Source organism: Oenanthe melanoleuca, chromosome 26 (assembly GCF_029582105.1).
Source record: "Oenanthe melanoleuca isolate GR-GAL-2019-014 chromosome 26, OMel1.0, whole genome shotgun sequence".
NCBI classification, from domain to species: domain Eukaryota; kingdom Metazoa; phylum Chordata; class Aves; order Passeriformes; family Muscicapidae; genus Oenanthe; species Oenanthe melanoleuca.
In genome coordinates this window covers 1,940,996-1,963,362 of record NC_079359.1, presented here as the reverse complement: position 1 = coordinate 1,963,362, position 22,367 = coordinate 1,940,996, and the positions used below count along the sequence as shown (strand labels likewise).

At 50.4% G+C, this 22,367-nt stretch overlaps 1 protein-coding gene across 1 annotated transcript; it reads right to left on the bottom strand.

Moving 5' to 3' along the window:
* Positions 1–17: 17 nt before the first annotated feature.
* Positions 18–13,901, bottom strand: CAMK1G (calcium/calmodulin dependent protein kinase IG). Its single transcript, XM_056511188.1, has 13 exons — positions 13,392–13,901; positions 9,731–9,848; positions 8,150–8,278; positions 7,815–7,889; positions 7,023–7,161; positions 6,811–6,934; positions 5,493–5,568; positions 4,978–5,090; positions 4,266–4,344; positions 3,244–3,331; positions 2,001–2,707; positions 1,455–1,571; positions 18–575 (listed from the first exon to the last, which is right to left on the bottom strand). Exons 2-12 carry the CDS (start codon positions 9,820–9,822, stop codon positions 1,478–1,480), a joined length of 1,716 nt encoding a protein of 571 aa, XP_056367163.1. The 5' UTR covers positions 9,823–9,848; positions 13,392–13,901; the 3' UTR covers positions 18–575; positions 1,455–1,477.
* Between the last annotated feature and the right edge of the window lie 8,466 nt (positions 13,902–22,367).

The following is a 22,367-nucleotide window of genomic DNA, read 5'->3' as shown; positions in this document are numbered from 1 at the left end:
TCTATGAATAACCAAGAGGCACTTTACAAAACAAATCTCAGCTTTATTAAGCAAGTGTTCATTGTGCAATTACAGCCTTGGAAGGGGAGCTCAGACCTTGCTGTGCTACTGTCAGACACAGGGAGGTTTCTAGCAGGCTCTCTCCTGTTGCAGCTGCAGTGGGGGCTGAGCAGCCTGGGCAGCTGAACTCCAGAGTGCCAAAGCCTGTGAGGGCTGTAAAAATAAACTGAGCTGCCACGGGAGTAAAGCTCTGCCTGGCTTTGGTTTGTGGGGTGGATGTTGAGCATTTGTGCATTGACAACTAAACGGGGAACAGCAAACAGAAGCTGGTAGCACTGGTGATGCCCTATGATAATGTACACTGGTGTGAGAGCAGGAGCCTTAGACCTTCCCGAGCCTCCTCCCAGCTGCAATGATCAGAAACACCCCGAGCTTGCTGCAGGGATGGATCCTGGCCCTGCTGAGCCCCTGTCCCCAGCTGGGCACTGCTCTCAGAGCTGCTGGCCTCCAGTCCTGCTCACACTGGCGCTGTCTGGCTCTGAAGTGCAGGAAAGAGTGAAAGAGCCCTTCTGGTTCTGCAAGAGAGAGAATTCCAGGTGAGGACTGGGCTTTGTTTCACTGCCCTGCTGCCTGCAGGAGTGCTGCTAATGAGCTGCAGGGGCAGGGGACAGCTCGGCTCCCTCTGATGGCTCCTACAAAGCGCTGATTGCTGGAATGGGCTCTTTGGAGTCTGCACTGGCTCTGACTCGCATTTGGCTCTGCTGTTAATCCTTTGTACATGGCAGTCCTGTTCAAACAGCCTCATCAGCAGAGACTGGCACAGGACATGAGAGGAGGGAGCTCACTTGATGTCGCATTTGAGGAGAGCTCTGCCAGCAGGAGCTCACCTTGGGGACGTTCCTTAGAGCAGGATCTAACAGGGAAGCTCCTCACTGCTCACACTCAAAGTGGTGCAAATGATGACAGGATCAAACTTTCATTATTTTACTCTGCTTTTCAAAAGGAGCCTCTCTGGGCTCTGCTCACAAAGACATTCAAGCCTGTCTGGGCCAAATCTGGGAAAGAGACGTGCTGAGCCCTGGAGCTGCAGCTCTGTCAGCCCTTTGCTCGTGGCCACAGCTGGGACCTGGCTCAACAGCCCCAATCCCAGCTGAGGGACACGTTTGCATCAGAGTTTTTGCCAGTGAATAGCTTGAAATCATTGTGGAGTTTGGTATGACAAGCCCATGCTTGGCTTCCTCTCTCACGTTCCTCGTGGTGCTGTGAAAGTTGGATTCCGAGTCCTGGCCCTGAAGCTGAGAGCTGAGCCATTGCTGGAGAGGTGCTTTGGGGAAAGGGTTTTTCTCTTGCAAAAATCCCGGGTTCATTTATTTCATGCACAGTCACTGTGGTATTTGTGCCTGACTAATTGGATTAATTAAGAGCAGTGGATGATCGAATTGCAGGGCACTCACCTCTGAACAGGTGGCTGCCTCCATCACATGATCAAACAAACTCCAGTTTGCCCAGTGCCACAGTGAGACGAGTGTTTGCTGGTTTTCATTGGGACAAGAACCTCTGACTTGAAGTGACTGGTTGGGAATGGGTGAGAGGGAACAGAAAAAAGAGAAACAGAAGTTATTTCAGGTTGTTCTGCAGGGGCATTGTGGTGTCAATGCACAGAACATCAGCTGTGAGAGCAGAGCAGGGCTGGGTACAGTCCCTGCAGCCAAGGCAGGGTCTGGGCACTCAGCACCAGCAGATTGAAGCACTGGTCACTGTTCTGGAAAATCAGAGTGCTCCAGTCCCTGGGGAGCTGTGCCCCCCAGCCTGGGCACCCTGCTCATGCCAGGGACACCCAGGAGAGCCTGGGCTGGGCACAGCCTCCAGCCAAACAAAGCACTGGCTCATCCCTCCCCTTGTCCTCCCCCTGGGCACAGCTCCTGTGCCAGTGCCAGTGCCAGGGACGGCTCTTCCCACACAATTCACTGGAAGCTAATGGGAATGACCTGGATACCTACTGGGATTTTGAAGACTTTTTGACCAGCACTGTCTCGGAGCAGGAGGGTGCCTTTGTCTTCTCATGGCCCACACAGGAGGGGCTGCAGCCACAGGAGCTCCTGCCCGGGGGGCTGTGGGTGTCTGGCAGGGCCAGGCTGCTGCCCCTGGGCAGGGGTCCCTCCTCTGGGGGGCTGTGGGTGTCTGGCAGGGCCAGGCTGCTGCCCCTGGGCAGGGGTCCCTCCTCTGGGGGGCTGTGGGTGTCTGGCAGGGCCAGGCTGCTGCCCCTGGGCAGGGGTCCCTCCTCTGGGGGGCTGGGGGTGTCTGGCAGGGCCAGGCTGCTGCCCCTGGGCAGGGGTCCCTCCTCTGGGGGGCTGGGGGTGTCTGGCAGGGCCAGGCTGCTGCCCCTGGGCAGGGGTCCCTCCTCTGGGGGGCTGGGGGTGTCCAGCAGGGCCAGGCTGCTGTCCCTGGGCAGGGGTCCCTCCTCCAGGGGGTTTGGCAGCTTTTCCCCCCCCACTGCCATGTCCTGAGCAGGTCTGGGTGGGTTTGGGTGTCCCTGTGCCGTGTCCTTGTCATCGCCTGGCGCTGCTGGCAGGGGGGTCCCCGTGGGGCTGCTGGCCCTGGGGGGCTCTGAGCTCTCTGGGGCAGGGACAGAGCCCTCAGCTGCCCCGTGGCTGCTCATGTGCATCTTCTTCATGTGGTGCACGACGGCCGCGGCGTTGAAGGCTTGCTGGGGAAGGAGAGAAAACCACCAGTGAGCTGCAGATGCCAGGACACTGTCCCCACCTGTCCCCCTCCCCAGGTGACACCAGGCACAGCCCTGCCAGCACTGACTGCTTGGGATGGACACTGGTCCCCCCCAGGTGACACCAGGCCCAGCCCTGCCTTTGGGGTGGGCACACTCCTGCCACAAACACCGCGATTTCCACCGAGTGCCAGCTGCTGAAGCTTTTGGAGCTCACAGCTGCTTCCAGCCCAGGAAAACGGGGCACAGCTGGAAATGACCCCCTGCCCTCTGCTCTCCTGGGGAGGCCCCTGCAGCTCCATGCTTGTGGTGAACCTCCCAGCTCACTCTGCAGCAGGAACATTGCTCCAAACACCCCGTGACCATCGACTGCAGGCAATTCCAGCTTTGGAGGATCCAGCTTTGGAGGATCTCAGTTTTTGGGTGCTTACCCTCCCCTCTGAAGCCCTGCTCAGTGCTGGCTGACAGCAACTGGTACTTGTTGGTGAAATGGCTGTGGGCTCCCGGCAGCAGCCACTTACCCTCCATTTGCTCTTTGCAAAGTTTTTCTGGATCTGAGCACTGACAGATGGGTAGATGTCACGGTGAAGGGCTGTATTTCCATTAATCCTGCAGATGGAAGTGAAGAAAATGGGCTCGTAGGCAGATGGCATTTGTAAGGCATTCCACATTCTGGAGGCACTGAACTGCTTTGTACGTTCAATCAGCAATAATTAAACCCAAAGGAAAAACAGCAACAAAATGTAACACAAACACACACTTCAAAGCCTGGGAAAGCTCAGGGTGGGATTTCTCCTCTGCCTCTGTTTGTGGAGGCAAATATGCACAAATTGCATCTTTAATTATTCATGGTTTGCTTTCTTTGCACACAAGAAGGAGGCAGCCAGGAGTGCGGGGAGGCGATGACGTTAATGATGGGTGGGGGACACTCCTGTTCCGGGGACACTCCTGATTGTGGGGACAATCCTGATCCTGATTGTGGGGACAATCCTGTTCTGGGGACACTTCTGTTCTGGGGACACTCCTGATTGTGGGGACACTCCTGTTCTGGGGACAATCCTGATCCTGGGGACAATCCTGTTCTGGTGACAGTCCTGTTCTGGGGTCACTCTTGTTCTGGGGGACACTCCTAATTGTGGGGATGCTCCTTTTCTGGGGACAGTCCTGCTCCTGGGGACAATCCTGATTGTGGGGACAATTCTGTTCTGGGGACGTTTCTGTTCTGGGGACAATCCTATTCTTGGGGACAATCCCGATCCTGGGGATAATCCTGTTCTGGGGACAATCCTGCTCTGGGGACACTCCTGATTGTGGGGACAATCCTGTTCCAGAGGACAATCCTGTTCTGGGGACAATCCTGTTCTAGGGACAATCTTGTTTCTGGGGACAATCCTGTCCTGGGGACAATCCTGTCCTGGGGATAATCCTGTTCTGGGGACACTCCTGTCCCTGTCACCATCCTGTGCCCTGCTCCCACGGAGCACAGGGAGCACACAGAGCAGAGCTGGGGCTGCAGAATCCCCGTGGCCGCCCCGACCCTCACCACGGGTGCCGCAGCGCCTCCTCACACGTGAACCTGGCGCTCGGGTTCTTCTCCAGCAAATGTCGGATGAAGTCCTTGGCTGTTCGGGAAAGGGGAAAAGCAGGGAGAAGGTTAGCTTCTGTTTCAGCTCTGGATGAAGCAGACTTCACTCTTAGCTTGTGTGAATTGGAGTTGAATTATTCGCCTAAAAAATAACTCTAAAAACCATGAAGTGCAAACAGAGCAGATTTAGAAGTTGCCCTGAAGAGCTCTTACATCTCTCCCCTTTTCTCCCCTTGTTTTCCTTGCAGGAAGGATCGTGATGTTTGTTATTAAACCCCAGCACACCCCCTGCTAGGTCTGTTTGTTTGTATAAAAGATTGATGTTGAAATAAGCCGTGAGGATGCTGCCTGCAGTGAGCTGTGCATGGGGGAGCTCCACGAGCAGCTTGGGCTGGTGAAGTGGTGGCTGAAGGACAGAGGAAAAAAGTGGGGAAGAAACCCCCAGAGTTTCCCTTCTTACAGAATCACGGAGTGGTTTGGGTTGGAAGGAGCCTTAAAGCTGATCCAGGGCCATCCCTGTCATGGCAGGGACACCTCCCACTGCCCCAGGTGGCTCCAAACCCCATCCAGTCTGGCCTTGGACACCCCCAAGGGAAATCTGAGCCTACTCAGAGCTCAGCAATCAGTTGTGAAAATCAGGTTTACATTGACCCCATCCCCAGAGCTTCACCTGACTCGGAGATATCGTCCCAGAACGGAGACTCAAACTCGTAGTAGCCTTCCTTAATCTTCTCAAAGAGTTTGGATTCACTCTCTTCATAGAAAGGAGGGTACCCACAGAGCCTGGAACAGAGCACAGAGCCAGGGGCCCTTCAGTGCCACCACAAAGTGGGCACAGGCTCTCTGCAGCCCACGAGTGACAGGAGAGCTGCTCTCCCTCAAAAGAGTTAAAAACTTCACTGCAGCAGCGAGAGGACAAAGCCACAGCTGGTACCGAGCTGAGCAGTGTGGGAGGAAACGAAACAAAAAGTACCCGGGAAGATGGGATGGTATTTGTAGGGAACTGGTGAAAAACAAAGCATAGGATGAGGCACAGAACAGAGCAAATGTGATTCCTTTCATCTCCGCTCCTGCACTGCATTCCCACATCCCTCAATTGCTGGGAGGAATTTTGGGAGGAATTCAGTGCTGAGCAGGGGGAGTGGGAGCTGGGGAGGGCACGGGGATGCTGCTGCTGCTACTCACAGGATGTAGGTGATGACCCCGATGGACCAGCAGTCCACGGCTTTGCTGTAGGGCTTCTGGGCCAGCACTTCGGGGGCTGTTGGGAATGAGGAAACAGGAAAACCTTATAAATATGAGTGCTTAGTGAAAGAATTTGAAACCATAAGCGAAATAGAAATTATAGCAGTTTTCGACTGTGGGGCTGAGAGCAACCATGTGAACGTTTAAAGCCTCTTTCCTTCATTTAGATAATGCCAAATGCCACGAATACCAAAGAGCCAGCAGACATCCTGTTCCAAGTATGGCAGGAAAGGTTTGGAGATAAGGTTTATAGATAAAAAGCCATAAAATATGGTAATAGAGCGATTCCTATAGGTTGCATGCAAATAGTAGAAAATGTGTATCTTGTAGCAGATTGGTTAGTGGAAATTGGAATACTCAACATAAAAGAATACTTACTGTATTGTAAACAGGAAATCGCTCTCTATTCCCTCTTATCCTCTCTTGCTCTCTTATTCTATATTCTTCTCTCGCTCTTATTCTCTCTTACACTCTCTCCCTCTCATACTTCTCTCTCTGTCCTGCTCTAACTTGAGGCTGGCAGCTCTTAGCAGGACCCTGTACCCACACCCTAACAACAAACTACAAACTTCAAGACCAGAATATAGAGAGCTCCTGAGTTTGTCTGACAACCATCCACCAACAATAACTCCCACAGGGGGCTGCAGGTCAGCAAAACCAAAGGGGAATTCTGAGCAATAATGAGTTATCCAGGAGTTTCAGCCAGGAGCAGCCCCATCTCCCAGCTGAATTGGTCACAATTGGAATTGTGTGTTTTTTATGCCACTATATAGAAAGAACCAAAGGCAATCTCTGCCTGCATCCAGCCAATGCAGTCTGGTGAGAATTAAACAGAATTCCATTGCATTAAAATTAATTTAAATTTTCAATAAATATATTCTATTAATATATTAACATATATAAATATATACATATATTTTATATTATATAAAAATATATTTTATATTATATAAAAATATATTTTATATTTATTTTATATTTTATATTTTATATTTTATATTTTATATTTTATATGTATTTTAATTTCTATATTAATTACTAATATATATATTTTGCTCTCAAAATTACCCTTTTCATCTTTAAAATATTGAGATTTTTCAGTTCAGTTTATAAGGTCTGTGCAGTGCATCTGTGAGTCCCAGGTTGTTATCAACATATTGATGTATTTCTTCCCCTTCTGCCAGGGAATGTCCTGGATGTGCACAGCCTTTTTTCCAGGAAATCCACCAGCCAAGCCCACTGCTGCCCCTTGGCTCACCCACATATCCTGGAGTCCCACAGGCCGTGGACATGATCCCGTTCTGCTCCATTTTGGACAAGCCAAAATCCGTGATCATGATTTTGGAGTTCTCCTCGGGGGTGAGGTACAGGAGGTTCTCAGGCTGGGAACACAGGGTGGGAGGGGTGGTCAGAGGGTGAAATTTGGGGTAGGAAATGGCGAGGAGGAGCAGGAGGTGGGGCAGGGCTCACCTTCAGGTCCCGGTGCACGATGCCGTTCTCGTGCAGGTATTTCACAGCCGTCAGCACCTGGTGGATCACCAGGCTCGCGTCCTTCTCCGTGTAAACGCCCCGCTCCAGGATCCTGTCAAACAGCTCTCCCCCAGACACCCTGTGGAGAGGGCAGCTTAGAAAGAAAAGGACTGGGAAAAAACGTGAACAGCGTTTTTGTGTTAGCCCAGCTGCCTTTCTGCTCCTTTCGCAGCAGTTTTTGGGAGGCTGAGGCTGGTGGAGGCTCCTGGGTGCAATTCCAGGGTTGCTGGTGAACCTGAGTGATTTGGGAGAGGTTGTGAGGCAAGTCCTGGTAGGGCTGAGCTGCAGGTTCCCAGCCCTGCCTCGGGCTCCACTCCACAGGTGGTTTTGTTCTTTACAAGGGTTTTGTTCTTTACTGAATTTGCAGTTTAGCAGCAGCAGCTCAGAGCTCTTCCCCTGCCGCTGACACGGTGCCCAATTCCATTTCTAGAAACCCTGCGTGGCACAGCTTTAATTAGAAATACTTCTGTCTCTGCCCTGCTAAACTGTGAGGAATTAATTTGCATAAATCGATCCAAACCATGGTTCAGAAAGTTGCTTAGAGTGGGTTTGGGCCCAGGTGCCCCAAGGAGCCTCAGGGTCGGCTCCAGCCTCGGCACTGAGGGTGTTTGAAGGGACCTCGAGGGGCTCTGGGGTACAGGTGCTGAAATCCCACACATCCCCCTGCTCCTGCCCTGTCCCTCTGTGGGAATTTCCTGAATTTCCCAAGGAAATGGCTCTGCTGGTACTCACAGCTGCATCACCAGGTAGAAGTGGGTTGTGCTCTCATAAATATCTTCTAGAGTCACGATGTTTTCGTGCTTTATTCTGCAAAGGGAAATGTGGGTCAGAAAGAGATCCTGGCAAGGACAGAAGGGGTTCTGAGGTGGAGAACCCAGCAGTGATCCTGCTTTGATCTACAGGGAAAATTCATGGGGTGTTCTGGGGCTGCTGTGCCCCCTGCATGGCAGAGCATCACTGATGCCCATCCAATTCCCTTTGGAGCACCAGGCACCATCAGTGGGGGACCAAACCCTTTATTTAAAGTACTCAACACATCAGGAATGTTCCTTGGATGTCACACTCACTTTTTCAGCACCGCTATTTCATTCTCCAAGCTGCTGTCCCTGTTGAGAGGAGACTTCTTGATGCATTTCAGAGCAAAGAGCTTGCCAGTGCTTTTCTGCTTCACCAGGAAAACTTCTGAGAAGGCTCCTCTGCAGAGAGGGGGAGAAGCTGCATTTCAGTGGGTGCTGCTTTGGGGACAGGGAGGGACTGACAGAGAGGGGAAATAGCACAGGAAAACTTCAGGTGGATGCTGATTCTACAGCTGGAGCTGCACTGGAGCAGCCCCAAAGTTAGGGTGTCAAGGCAAGGTCATGCAGTGTAAATAAAACCCCACAGTTTTTTCTGAAGAGAAAATGCTAATTCTGCACAGTCCACCAGGGAGCTGCAGCTTGGGTTGGTGTCACCCAACATTCTGCACGTCTGAAATGCAAAACAGCAGGAGAACCTCAGTTAACTTTAAATTCAGCCTCTGGTTGCTCTCCTGTCTGCAGAGGCTGCTGCTCCCTGTGTCCCCTTGGTGACAGAGTGACAGTGAGCCCTGAGCAGTGGGAGCAGGTATTTATAACCTGCCTAAAGCCCCCAATCCTGTTACAGCTCTGACCTGGGAGCTGGGCACGAGGCTGGGGCAGTGACAGTGACACTGTGTCTCACTAATCCTCATCAATCCAGCAGCTCCTTAACTGGGGCCATGGAGTGGGGCTGGCTCTGAGCCTGCAAAGCCCTGCAGGGAGCTGAGGGCAGGCAAGGAAGGGCAGTGCTGGGGACCCTGGGGGACAGTGACAACAACTCTGAGATGGTTTAAAGTCCCAGATCTTCATTTCAGTTCTTCAGAGAGCTGAAGTGATGCATGGGGGAAAAAAAAATCCCAATTTCTAATGCTAAATTTTCCTATTAAAGCAATAGTAGGAAATCAACAACCTACAAACCAGCTGCTGGGGCATCTGTTCTACGTCTCTGTCCCAAACAGTTTATAATAATTATGCCCCTTATTAAAAATGATGAAATCAACAAGTGGGCTAGGAGAGAATAAAGCTTTTTCTAACCTCATTCCTTTAGTGAAAGCTGCTGGATAATTGAATTAATCTCTGAGGCTGACAAGGCACGGACTTTGGAGTAGCTGCTTCTTTGGGAGCTTTGTCATAGGCTCAGAAGTCACAGAAAATTTGTCCATGACAGAACTTTCTGGTGGAGGTAATTCAATTCCTCCCCCACCACCTTGGAAATGTTTTGTTGTCTCATCCCCATGAATAGGCAAATTAAGCTGTTAACGCACAGGGAAGGATCGTACAACTCCAACATCCTTGTTTTTGTTTCATTCCCCAACTGAGTCAGGCTTCCTGAGCTAAATATACAACTTGTTATTGCAATTCCTCTGACCTTGCAGCAGCAGGAGAGGGGCAAAAACCTTCTGGTGCAAGGCTCCATTGGGGTCAGAGGGGCTGGAGGGGAGGGCAGGGGGCACCTGGAGCTGTGCCTGGGGGAGCTGGGGCTGTTTGGGAAGGGTGAGCCAGGAATGGCAGCAGCAGCATCCTGGGCAGGGGGTCCCTGGGACATTGGCCAGGGCCAGGAGGGTCTGGGGGGCCGGGACTGGGGGTACTCACGATCCCAGGGCCTCCATGAAGATGAAGGTTTTGCGGATGTTGCTGGTCTGCTTCTTCCAGGAGCCGCTGCCATCCTCTTCCTTGCGCCCCATCTCCTCCAGAGTGGAAGCAGGGGATGCTGTGAGGAGCAGGGGGAGAGGTCACTGCCGTGGGTTGTGTCTGCAGGAAGCCCAGGGCTCCCCAGCTCCATCAGAATTAGAGCTGGCCAAGGTCTGGGAGGTGCAAAACGCTCCACAAACCTCTTAGTGCTCGTAATGAGATCGGCTCTAAGGACTGGAGGGACACTGGAAGGTGAGAGAGAACCTGGAGACAAAGGAAAACGGGATCTGAAAGTGACCCTGGGCAGCAGGGGAGCATCCCTGGGATAGGGGAGCATCCCTGGGAGTGGGGAGCATCCCTGGGAGTGGGGAGCATCCCTGGGATAGGGGAGCATCCCTGGACATGTGGAGCATCCCTGGACATGTGGAGCATCCCCCTTCCCCAAGCAGGAAGGGAGCCAAAGGCTGTAGGACACAGCTGAGCCTTCAGAAGACAAAGCCAAAGCTTTCATGGATGTTTTTTATCCCTTTGGAAAAGGCAGAAGTATTAAAGTAGAGAAAAAGCTGAAAGGTCTTTTTTCATGAGAGACAGCTTAGATATTGGATTCCTCCTGAACCTACTTTATCTCCTTAATTAGCACGTTTGCAGGGTTTTCAGCTCCTTGACACAATTTTTAAAGGTTAATTTAACATTATTGAAACAAAAATTGACTTGATTGTAAACAGTTGAAGGCTTCAGTCCATAAAATCACCAAAGGCCTCCTGAACTTGACCTTTATTTACCTCCTGGTTTGTGATGCCTGTGTAACTCACAGGAACACAGCTCCTTCTAGAACCCAGCCTTATCTTGCTGTTTGAAAGCAGGGAAGGTGAAGAGTCCTTCACAAAAGTGCTGATCAATCAGCAGAAACATTTCTGCCAATTATTTTAAGTCCCTAAATAATATTTTCTTTGCAGTCATCTGCCCATCCCAAATCTACACATCTGGAACATCACAGAAAGTGAATTTGCTGGCAGAGACATTTAGCTGGTGATGGCAGGTGAGTTTTATCCACTCTAAATAAAGATCAGAGCTGGGCTGGCAGGTGGTGCTGAGGGACAGGGAGCACTGAGAGGAACTCTCCATTCCTCTCCCAGGCTGCTGTCAGCTAAAGAATATGAGATAAAAAAAAAGAGGAAAAAAACCCAAGTAGGTCAGCCTGGCCCTGGGGACAAGTGGCATTTTGGGCTCCTGTGCTGAAGCACGTCCTGGTTGGGACCAGCTCAGTGGGACAGAGGGGACAGGGCACAGAAACCCTCCTGCACTGGGCAGAGGTGACTGTCCCCACCACTGGGGGACAGGGGGGTGATGCACACTCAGTTCTGAGAATTTGGCCCATCCAAGCCCAAGGGTTAAATTTTCCCAATCCTGTCTCATTTCATCTCCATTCCTGGAGTATTTTGATGTTTAACTCCTTGTGAATTCAACAAGTTCCTTATTTTAAAGCGGATTTTGCTCCCAAGGGAAGGTAATACCATGTTTTCTTCACTCTCCTGTGAATCATCTGCCTGTCTCAGAGCTGCTCCTGCTGTCACTCTGTGTGGCAGTTGGTGCTGGGGACAGGCTGCATGAGCAGCCCTCACTCCCTACACGTGGATTTGATTTCCTGCTTTCTCAGATTTTCTGTGCCATCATCAGCAAGTCATTTCCTGCCTGCCCTCGCCTCTCTGCGAGGAAGGGGAGTAAATGCTGCTATTCTGAGAGCAAAATAATGCAATGTTTGAGTTCCTGAGACGTAGAGCTGCATATGGCAGGGGGTGGAATGGTCTCTAAGGTCCCTCCCAGCCCCAGTGCTGTGATTCTGTGTGTGCTCAGGTGATGGGCACAGTCCCACTTTGCTCCTGCTGGGTCACACCCTTCCCATGGTTTTGTCTCTTCTGGGGAAGAGTTTGCCAAGGGGTTGGTGCAGGACACAGCAGCCTCTGGGTCCAGCCACGATGATGGGATCAGGAGAATGTGAATTCCCTGAGTCTCTGGGAGCTCATCCTTGTCTCTCACTCTGCTTAAATCACCTGTTGCACTTCACAGCAGTTGGTCACAATGCAGTGTTTGATGGATTTGTTGTTCGTCTTTTGTTATTAGTTCAAGCTCTGGTGCAACAAATCCCAAAACCCCAGAATGGTTTTGGGTGGGAAGGGACCTCAAAGCCCATCCAGAGCCATCCCTGCCATGGCAGGGACACCTCCCACTGTCCCAGGTGCTCCAGCCTGGCCTTGGGCACTGCCAGGGACCCAGGGGCAGCCACAGCTGCTCTGGGCACCCTGTGCCCTCCCTTTCCTGCTGCTGGTGCCCAAACCTGCGTTTCTGGAAGGACTCCCTCAGCTGGAGGGGCTTCCCACAGGAGTGAGAACATGGCAGAGCTGGGCAGAGCCCTCGTGCTGGGGCTGGCAGCTTTTCCTGCCCTGCCCTGTGTCCATCTCACCCTGCCAGCCCTGCTGTGCCCTCCTTGCCCTGGCAGCTCCACCCTGGCAGTGCCTGGGGACAGACCCAGCCCAGCACACTGAGAGCACCCGTGGGCACTGGGAATTCCCATTTTTTCAGCCCCTGATCCCAGCAAGGGGCTGTGGTGCCCTTTGCCCGTTCACCCCTTGGCAGTGCAAGCACACCTTGTGCTGTGGTTGTGTAATGAGGTTGAAAAGCTCATTAACTAATGCAGGTGAGAACCTGAGCTGAGGATGAAGCGCACAGCACAGCTTTAATCTGTGCAGCTTCCCCAGCATAACACCCAGGGCTTCAGCTGGGTTTATATCAGAGATAGAAGATAATAAACAAGTCTGATATGAATGTCTGACCTTTGGGCTCTCCCACAGCCCGAGCCAACAAACTGCTCTGCTCTGTCTGAGCCAGCACGACACTGCTCACAGTGCAGGGATGTTATTATGACCTTGCTTAAATCTTTCCTGAGGAAATTTGTTCTGCTTCCACATCCCACAGCAACAAATCCATCTGCAGGCAGACCCTGCTCCTGAATGGATGCTCTGCATTAGCAGAATGATTGTAAGTCATGATTAATGGTCTCGTGACAAACTTCCATGTGCAGGGTGAACAGACATGCAGCTTTCAGGGGTTTGCTGTAGGAATTAGAAGTTTATAGGAAAAAAAGGAGAATATAAATTCAAAGAGCTTTGATTTAAAAAAAAAAATACAGCAAAGCAAGCAAATCTGCATGTGAATGAATGAATGAATGAATGAAGTGCAGGGCAGCCTCTGTGTTCAGGGACAAAAGAAGAAGAAATTGAAACCACGAGCTCGCCATTAAAAACAAACCCACGTCAAAGCTCCCGTGTTCCCCCCACCACACCATCCATTCCAAGGCAACTTGGGGAGCACTTGCAAAATCTCCATTTTCATTATAAGCATCCCAGATTCCCTAATATACTTTGGATGCAAAATGTCAGAGGCAGCTTTCTATGAAATTGCTGAATACAACCTGGAGGATACCACAGAGGAGAAGTCCTCTGGTATTTCCCTGTTACAGGATCAAACCCATTTCAAAGCCAAGCAGGTGAGCAGGGATCCCACCTGCTTCACTGCAAGAGCAGGAACAGCAAATGGCTCGGAAGGAAAGAATATTTTTGCTTACCCAAGTCAGCACAGACAAAGCAACTCCTGTTGGCTGCCGGCGCTCAGCTCCGAGTCTGCGGGGATTAGAGCTCGCTGAGGAGGAGGAGGAGGAGGAGATGGAGCCGAGCTGGTAACCAGGGAGTCAGCAGGGCACGGAGCAGCAGGGCTGGCAGCCCCGGATCCCGGCAGGCTCAGGATGGAGCTGGGCGTGCAGCAGCCGCTCCTCGCTCGCTGCTGGCACATCCCCGCTGGGATGCAAACGGGATTTGCCTTCCTCGCACAAACCCCAGGGCGTGGAAACCGCCCCGCTTGCCTTGGGATGGCTCCGTGGGATGGGAGTTCTGTGGGGCTGCCCTGGGACAGGGGATGCTCCTCGTTCTCCGTCTGCAAACGGCACAAACCCGAGCAGAGCAATCACTGAGCCAGGTTCATCTCCATGCCCCGAATTCAGGGCAATTTCACCCCACACAATGGCTCTATTTCGAATTTCAAAACCTCCCTGGGAGTGCCTGCTCACATGAATAGAGGAAATATTAATAATTCTTTGAATCTTTTCTCCAGTGTGGGAGTTTTAGAGCTGGCAATAACAACTTTACTGACTGCATTCTCAGTTGATTTACACTGCCATCTAGAATAATGCATGGAAAAAGTCCATATCATTGGGAAGTTTAGTTTTATGTCAGGAATAAATCAGCTCTGAGGCAATACTTGAGAACCACATTCTTTTTCTCAGTATATTTTCCCTCAGTAGCTTGGTTCCAAGGCAGAGGCTCTTTGGGGTTGGTCCTGTCTTTGCTCCATCTCTGGGAACTCCACTGGGATTTTGGTCAGGATTCCTGCAGGTTTCCCTTAGTGCAAGGTTTAGGTGGAATTTGCACGGATTTTACCAAGAAAGTAAAATCACTGTAAGGCCTCTGTAAAGCTGGGGAGTGAGGGGGAGCCATTCCCAGTGCTGGGGGAGACACCAGAGTGATGTGGGGGGCTTTATTAGGGGGTTAATTAGGGGGTTTATTAGAGGAGTTTATTAGATTTTATTAGGGGGATTTATTAGGGGAGTTTATTGGGGGCTTGTTTGGTTTAATGCAGGGGTTTATTTGGTTTTTTAGGGTTTTTTTGGGAGGGGTTTATGTGTTTTTTAGAGGGGTTTATTTGGGGGGTTTACTGAAGGGTTTAGTAGAGGGGTTCATTGTGGGATTTATTTGGTTTATTGGAAGGGTTTATTTGGGTTTATTTGGGTTTTTTGGGGGGGTTATTTGGTTTATTAGAGGAGTCTATTTGGGTTTATTAGGGGGTTTTGGGGGGTTTATTGGAGAGTTTGTTAGGGGATTTACTGAGGGGTTTATTAAGGGGGTTCATTGGGGGGTTTATTTGGTTTATTGGAAGGGTTTATTTGGGTTTATTTGGGGTTTTTTTTGGAGGGATTTATTTGGTTTATTAGAGGAGTTTATTTGGGTATATTAGGGGGTTTTGGGGGGTTTATTGGAGAGCTTGTTAGGGGAGTTTACTGAGGGGTTTATTAAGGGGGTTCATTGGGGGGTTTATTTGGTTTATTGGAAGGGTTTATTTGGGTTTTTGGGGGGGTTTGCTAGGGGAGTTTATTGAGGGGTTTATTAGGGGGCTTTGGGGGGTTTATTATGGGTTTTTGGGGGGTTATTAGGGGGTTCACAGCCATCCTGGGATGGTTTGGAGGAGCACAAAGGGGAGCTCTGCCCCTGGAGCTGTTTGCAGGGGAGGTGGCTGGGTCAGAGCTGGGTGCCCAACCTTGCCTTGCGCCTGCAGAACTCCCTGTGAACGTCTCAGAATCCCACAGCAAGAGCCCCAGGGCAGTAGGGCCCTGCTGGGGATGCCCAGCAGCCAGAAGAGGAAGAAACATCCCTGAGGAAAGGGAAGGAGAGCAGAACACTTCAGCTGCAGCGTTCCCACATCACCAGAGTTCAGAGCCTGGCCTTCAGAAACACTGAGAGAAAAACACCAACAACCTGCAGGAGAGGGGGGAGAGCTGCCTGAGGCTCTGCCCAGCAGGAATCGATGGAGATGGTGGCTCCTGACCTTGCCTGATGGAAATCTGGGACAGCAGCAAGGCAGTTCAGGGACTCGTGCAGAGCTCTCCGTGGGCTCCAGCTAAAATTGCAGCTATGAACCAAAGGCAGCAGAGCCTGAGCACTGCTGGCTGTGCTGGTGTGAATCACACTGAGGGGGTGTGAGGGAACAGCACAGCAGCCCCTGTGCACAGGGGAAGGTGCTGGTGTCCCTATCCCTGGGGAGAAACACCTGCAACGTGAAAAAAATGGGGAAAGGAAAAAATATCTCCTGGGCGTCATAGAAAAGATGGAGAGGCAGCTGGTGAGAGGACAAGAAGGAGTGGTTTGAAACTAAAAGAGGGAAGATTTAGAGTGGGTGTTGGGAGGGAATTCCTCCCTGGGAGGGTGGGCAGCCCTGGCTGCCCCTGGATCCCTGGAAGGGTCCAAGGCCAGGCTGGACCTTGGGGCTGGAGCAGCCTGGGACAGGGGAAATTGGAAATAGAAGATCTTTAACATCCCTTCCCCAGTGAGAGGGGAGCAGGGCCCTTAGGCAGGACCTGTGTGCCCGGGGTGGGTCCTGGGGGAGGATTTTGAACACCCTGAATGGAAACACATCCTCAGAAAGCAAACCCAGAGAGCCAGGGCTGGCTGGAGCTGCAAACCTTGGCTCTGGCTGCAGCACAGGGACAGTGCCAGGTGGCCCTTGGGGACGTGGGCTGCTGGTGGCTGTGGCACTGCTGGACTCGACGTTCCTGAGGGTCTTTCCCAGCCTAAAGCGTTCTGTGATTGTGTGTGGGGGTCTGGGACAGCCCTGCCCAGCTGGAGCATCCCAGGAGCTCCGGGCTGGTGCCAGCAGAGAGCACTGCAGCACAGCCAATGGAGCCACCTGGCCTCGGGAGCAAGAGGAAACGGGAGGAAAAGTTGTAAGAACACGAGTGGTGCAGTTGGGATTTTGAACAGTTGGCCGTTGTAGCAGAACTCCTGGAAATAATGTGCAATTCCATAACGCATTCCTCTCAGTCTGGGAGCATTATTTGCTTTTCTTGTTGCCCTCAAACAGGGATTCTGTGAAGCAGGGAGGCTCCTCCATCCGTGGAATGACTGGGAATGAGTTGAGGTGGGTCTGGATGCTGATTCTTTGAGTTTTAGTTGGAAAGAGCTGCTCTTTTTTTCCAGGCTTTATTTTTTTGAATTCAATGGATAAATTGGTGAATGAGTTACCCAAGGAACTCAGACTCAGTTTTCTCAGGTTTCTCCTTAACCTGGGAATTCTGGTTCTGGAAACTACATGGTAACTATTCATTTAAAAATGGCAAAGAATCATGTAATTAGCTCCTGATGAGCATTACTGTTAATTACCCTGTTCAGTGGCACATTTACTGCACAGCTTCATTACCTGTCCCTAAATAATTCCATCCATCTCCTCCATCTCCATCATTTCCATAGAAAACTTTTTTTCAGGGACACATCCCAACCTCCTGTACAAACCACCACCCCAAAATTTGCCCACCAGTCAGAGCTGGGGGGCTTGGGGCTGTGTTTCCCCAACCTGAGTGACATTTGGAGTGAGAGTCCCCACGAGGAGAGGTTGGCTGGGCACCCTTGGCCATCCTGTGTGGAATTCCAGCCTCACATTCCCAATCCACACAGAGCCCTTCCCGTGCTGACAGTTCATAGAGCTGATGAAGAGGAAGCCAATTAGGGACCTAAAAGGGCCTTTCATTAGCCTTTTGAAAAATTCACTGCTAATTATGCAGGTTTGAATAGATGTTTACTCACGGGGTTAATTATGCATCAGTGAAGAGCAAAACTTCATTTATTGCATCTGGGGAGGCTCAGGGAGCCGTGGCTGTGCAGGCTCTGGTGCCTGGGGAGCCCTGGGAAGTTCATGTCCTGCAGTCCCTGCTCACCCAGGGACTGGCTGGGAAGGTGCAGAGCTGCTCTGGGGCTGGGCTGGGCTTTGTTTCATGTCCTGCCCTCCGGGCTGCTGGACACCAGAGCTGTCCCCAGCTCTGGGGCTCCCTGGAAGCTTCACCTGGGAGCAGGAGCACAGTGGGAATGGGAGCTCAGCACCCTCCAGTGCCTGCTCTGGCTGGGCCCTGACACCTCCCTGCTCTGTGTCCCACTGGGGAGAAGCTTCAACACCTCAGTCCTCACAAAGAAGGCAACAGGAGCAATGGAATTCAGAATTTCCACAGCCATTCCTTTCACACCTTGTGATTGCTGTTAAAACTCAGACCTATTAAGGCATTCCCAGCAAAAGAAATCTTTCAGGATGCTGAAATCTGCCTGAAAGACTTTTCCAGGAGCAATTTTTCTTTGTCAGCTTATTATTGTGAGCAGTAAATAATCAAGGAGATAACTGTACTGTAGAATTTGGTTTGGGGAAGAATCCAATTAGATTTCTCTGGGCTTGTCTCATACAGGATTATGCGTGTTTCAGTTCAGGTTTTTTCCTCCCGGGCCACATAGCAGCTTTAAATCACTTTTTCTATTTTATCTGTGATTACAGGCTTAAGAACATGAGGAAAAAAAACCCCTCCTGTAAGTGAAACACCAACACCATCTTGATCTCTGGTGCTTCTCAGCAGGTTCTGAAGAATTTGGGACAAGGACAGAGAGGAGCTCATCCCCAGGGAGGAGCAGGCACAGAGCAGGACACCAGGGCTGCTTTCTGCACCAGCTGAAGTGTTTGTTTTGCTTTCTGAGTGATGACAAGCGAGGAAACAAGAGCTGAATCTCACATCTGCTCCAAAGGCTCCTCTTACTCTCTGCAAGTAGCCAAAACATATCAGGAGCTGGGAAGACAACACGTCGGAGGGATTTGTGCTTTTTTTTCGTCAGCTTGCGGGGAAGTGGAAGTGAGATGACAAAACATTTCAGGAGCAGCCTCAGAGTCCATCTCAGCGTGTGGGAGGGCTGAGAAAGGCAGGATTGGCCTGGCACTGGGGACTGCACTGGCTGGAGCTCTGGGTGTCACCCCCACGTCTGTCCTGAGCCCTGGGGACCACCTGCACTGGGAATGTCACCTGGGACCCTGGGAATGTCACCTGGGACACTGGGAATGTCACCTGGGACACTGAGAATGTCACCTGGGACACTGGGAATGTCATCTGGGACACTGGGAATGTGACCTGGGACACTGAGAATGTCATCTGGGACACTGGGAATGTCACCTGGGACACTGGGAATGTCACCTGGGGCACTGGGAATGTCACCTGCTCCTGGGAATGTGACCTGGGACACTGAGAATGTCACCTGGGATACTGAGAATGTGACCTGGGACACTGGGAATGTCACCTGGGACACTGGGAATGTCATCTGGGGCACTGGGAATGTGACCTGGGACACTGGGAATGTCACCTGGGATACTGAGAATGTCACCTGGGGCACTGGGAATGTGACCTGGGACACTGAGAATGTCACCTGGGACACTGGGAATGTCATCTGGGACACTGGGAATGTCACCTGGGACACTGGGAATGTGACCTGGGACACTGAGAATGTCACCTGCTCCTGGGAATGTGACCTGGGACACTGGGAATGTGACCTGGGACACTGGGAATGTCACCTGGGACACTGGGAATGTCACCTGCTCCTGGGATGGATGAGATGTGGAGAAGAGCAGATTGCAAGGAGAGCCCAGGGCACCTTCCAGCTCTGGAGGGGCTGCAGGGAGCCCAGGGAGGGACCCTTGAGGGACCTGCAGGGACAGGACAAGGGGGGACAGCCTCACACTGACCAAAGAGAAATTGAGATTGGAGATGGGGAAGAAATCCTTCCCTGGGAAGGTGGGCAGGCCCTGGCTGCCCCTGGGTCCCTGGCAGTGCCCAAGGCCAGGCTGGACAGTGGGTTTGGAGCAGTCTGGGACAGTGGGAGGTGTCCCTGCACCCCACAGCAGCTCAGGCTGTGCACAGGACCCTGTTCTCCTGCTCAGACCCTTCACAGGTTCTGATGTTCTCCCCTGGGGAATTGGATTTCTCCAGGGCTGAGTCCTGCTGCAGCCAGAGTGGCCATTATTGCCCATAAACCTCAGGCTGGCTGCAAAATATCGACTCCCTGAGCAGAGGATTTGCCACAGGATGGATTTGGTGGGGAGGATGAGGGAGGGTCTCCTGGGATGCTGTGGGGACAGAGCAGAGCTGGGCTGGCTCCATGCTCACCCCCAGCCCCCCGTGCAGCACGTCCTGCCCATGAAATCCTGTTTATCAGCAAAAGTTCACTGGAACATTCATAATCTCAGTGTTTGTTTGCTTCTCTCCCCACGCTGCACAAACCCACACTCGCTCTTCCCCTCAGGAAAAACGAATTAAACGAGAAGGAAGAGAAACCCAGACCGTTTTCCTGAGGCCACAGAATTGCTCAGATATCCATTTCAAGGTGTTTATTGCAGCCTTTCATCCCCTTCCCCGATTGTTGAGGCTGAATTCCTTGCCTGGCAACAGATGGGATACCAATTTATTTTTAGCAATTTGTTTGCTTTGATTGAACCCTTAAACACCACCCTGCTTTTAAGTCCTGGAATCACCTCAGGGGTTGGCAAGGTGGGCTGAGCTCTGCACGAGGAAATTCAGGAGAGCAGCTCCTGGTGGTGGGGAACCCTCCCAGCTCCATCCTGGGCTGTGTTAGAGCCATGAGCTCTGAGTTATTAATTTGATTTTACAGGAGGAGCATCCTTAGCCTGGCTTCTCCATGAATCCCACACAAGTCATGGAAATGCCTCAAACGGCCCCAAAACAGGCACATCACAGTCCCTGCACACAATTTGTGCAGTTCTGTGCTAAAATTACTCTTTGAGGCACAGAGGGCTGCTTTAGACCCCTCCTTTTGTGTCTCCCCACAAATGGCTTTTAATAATTAAGTGTAATGGAGGAGCTCTGATTGGATTCCTCACTCAGATGGTTAATTAGGTATTTCTAAATAAGTTACAAAATGTGTTCCTCTGGACTCAATTCCTTTTGCTTTATCCAAACTAAAATACACTGTTCTCCAGAGAGTTCTTGTTTGAGAATTGACTGAAGATAATTATTTCAGATAATTAAGATGACTGAGCAAAGTAATTTAATTTTCTTCCCTGCCTCTCCCTCCCTCCAAGAAATGTAAATGTCTGTGGAACATCTGATCGATAAAAGAACCTTTCCAAAGGTTAACTTGGCCAAGTGTGTTGTTAAGCTGGGGAGACCAGCATGGAGTGAAATCCAGCAGAGATGTTTGGAAAAGTACTGAAATTTCCAATGGAATTATTCCACCTACCAAAATATTTTTTTCTGAGTTGATTTTGTTTTTTCCTAATTCTTTATCTCGGCCAAGGGCAGAGCAGGGACCAAGAGCTGAACGCCTATGGCCAAATGATTTTATTGAGATCTGCTCTGGGCAGACCCAGCAGGTGAAGGAGATGCAGATGAGGAGGCAAAGGTGAATTGTGTTCAACAGGGAGTTCCCTGCAGAAAACCTCCTTTGGCAAAGCCTGTGCTGGGACAGAAAATGGAACTTGGGGCTCGGTGAGGACTGGATAAGCTGCGTGAGAAAACGCACTGGAGGCTTTTCCTTTCTTTTCCTGTCTTGTTTTCTTGCTCTTTTGCTCTCTCTGAGCAGCTGGCTGGAAGGGGTGGGTAGGGAGGTCTGGCCTCCCAGTGCCCCCAGGTGTTTGGGCAGGGGTTGGGGATATTTACACCAAACCCATTTTTACTGTTCCCTTTCCCTGGAACTGTGGTTCTCGAGCTGCAAGTGGAGAAAGTGCTCAGCCTCTCATTGCAGACCAGCACACAACAGCAGTGCTGGGTCCTAAGCAGCTTTTGGGATTTCAGTTTTATCCAATCCTGTGTGCTGGGCTGTGCCCTAAGCTCAGAGCTGCTCTCAGCTGGGTCAGACCTGCCTGAGCTGGGGCTGCAGGGGGAGCTCAGAGGGACCAGCCCTGCCCAGGGCCCTGAGCTGTGAGCAGGGGAGGAACCTCTCACTGCTGCAAACCTTGCTGAGAAATGGCTCTAAATGTTACATACTGAATATTAGATACTAGATACTAAATATTAAATATTAAATGCTAAATACGAAATACGAAATACTAAATACTAAATGCTGAATACTAAATGCTAAATACTAAATACTAAATGCTAAATACTAGATATTAAATGCTAAATATGAGTTACTAAATACTAAACATGAGATACTAGATTTACAAATAGTAAACACTACATACTAAATACTAAATACTAGATATTAAACACTTAATACTAGATACTAGATACTAAATACTAAAAGCTAGATACTGAATACTAAATGCTAGATACTAAATACTAGATGCTAGATAATAAATACTAGATATTAAATACTAAACATGGGATACTCAATACTAAATAGTTACTAGATACTAAATACTAAATATGGGATACTAGATACTAAATACTAAATACTAGATACTAGATACTAAATACTAAAAGCTAGATACTAAATACTAAATGCTAGATACTAAATACTAGATGCTAAATAAATACTAGATATTAAATACTAAACATGGGATACTCGATACTAAATAGTTACTAGATACTAAATACTAAATATGGGATATTAGATACTAAATACTAAATGCTAGATACTAAATACTAGGTACTAGACACTAAATACTAGATGTTAGATGCTAAATAATAGATACTAGATACTAAATGCTAAATTCTAAATATAAGATACTGATATTAAATTCTAAATACTAGATACTAAATGCTAGATACTAAATAGTATCTGTTAAACACTAAATACTAAACCATGGTGTGTGTGTCCGTGTGAAATCCTCCCTGCAGCTCCAGGAGGGCAGAATCCCTGCTCCTGAGTTCCCCTGGCCCTGCTGTGGTTCCCAGGCTCTCCTGGCAGCCCCTGCTGCTCCTCAGGCAGTTTGGGACGAGCAGAAGTCGGGGCTGTGTCTGGGGGAAGGCAGAGCTGGGCAGAGCACCCCAGGCTCTGCAGAGTGTTGGGGAGCAGTG

Bases quoted from the DNA above. Each gene is read 5' to 3' on its own strand.
- CAMK1G (XM_056511188.1), bottom strand. From the start codon at position 9,822: ATGGGGCGCAAGGAAGAGGATGGCAGCGGCTCCTGGAAGAAGCAGACC. The intron at 7,162-7,814 runs GTGAGTACCAGC...CCCTCTCCACAG, and splicing joins TTCTACCTGGTGATGCAGCT to GGTGTCTGGGGGAGAGCTGT. The intron at 4,345-4,977 runs GTGAAGCTCTGG...TTTCCCGAACAG, and splicing joins GGACGATATCTCCGAGTCAG to CCAAGGACTTCATCCGACAT.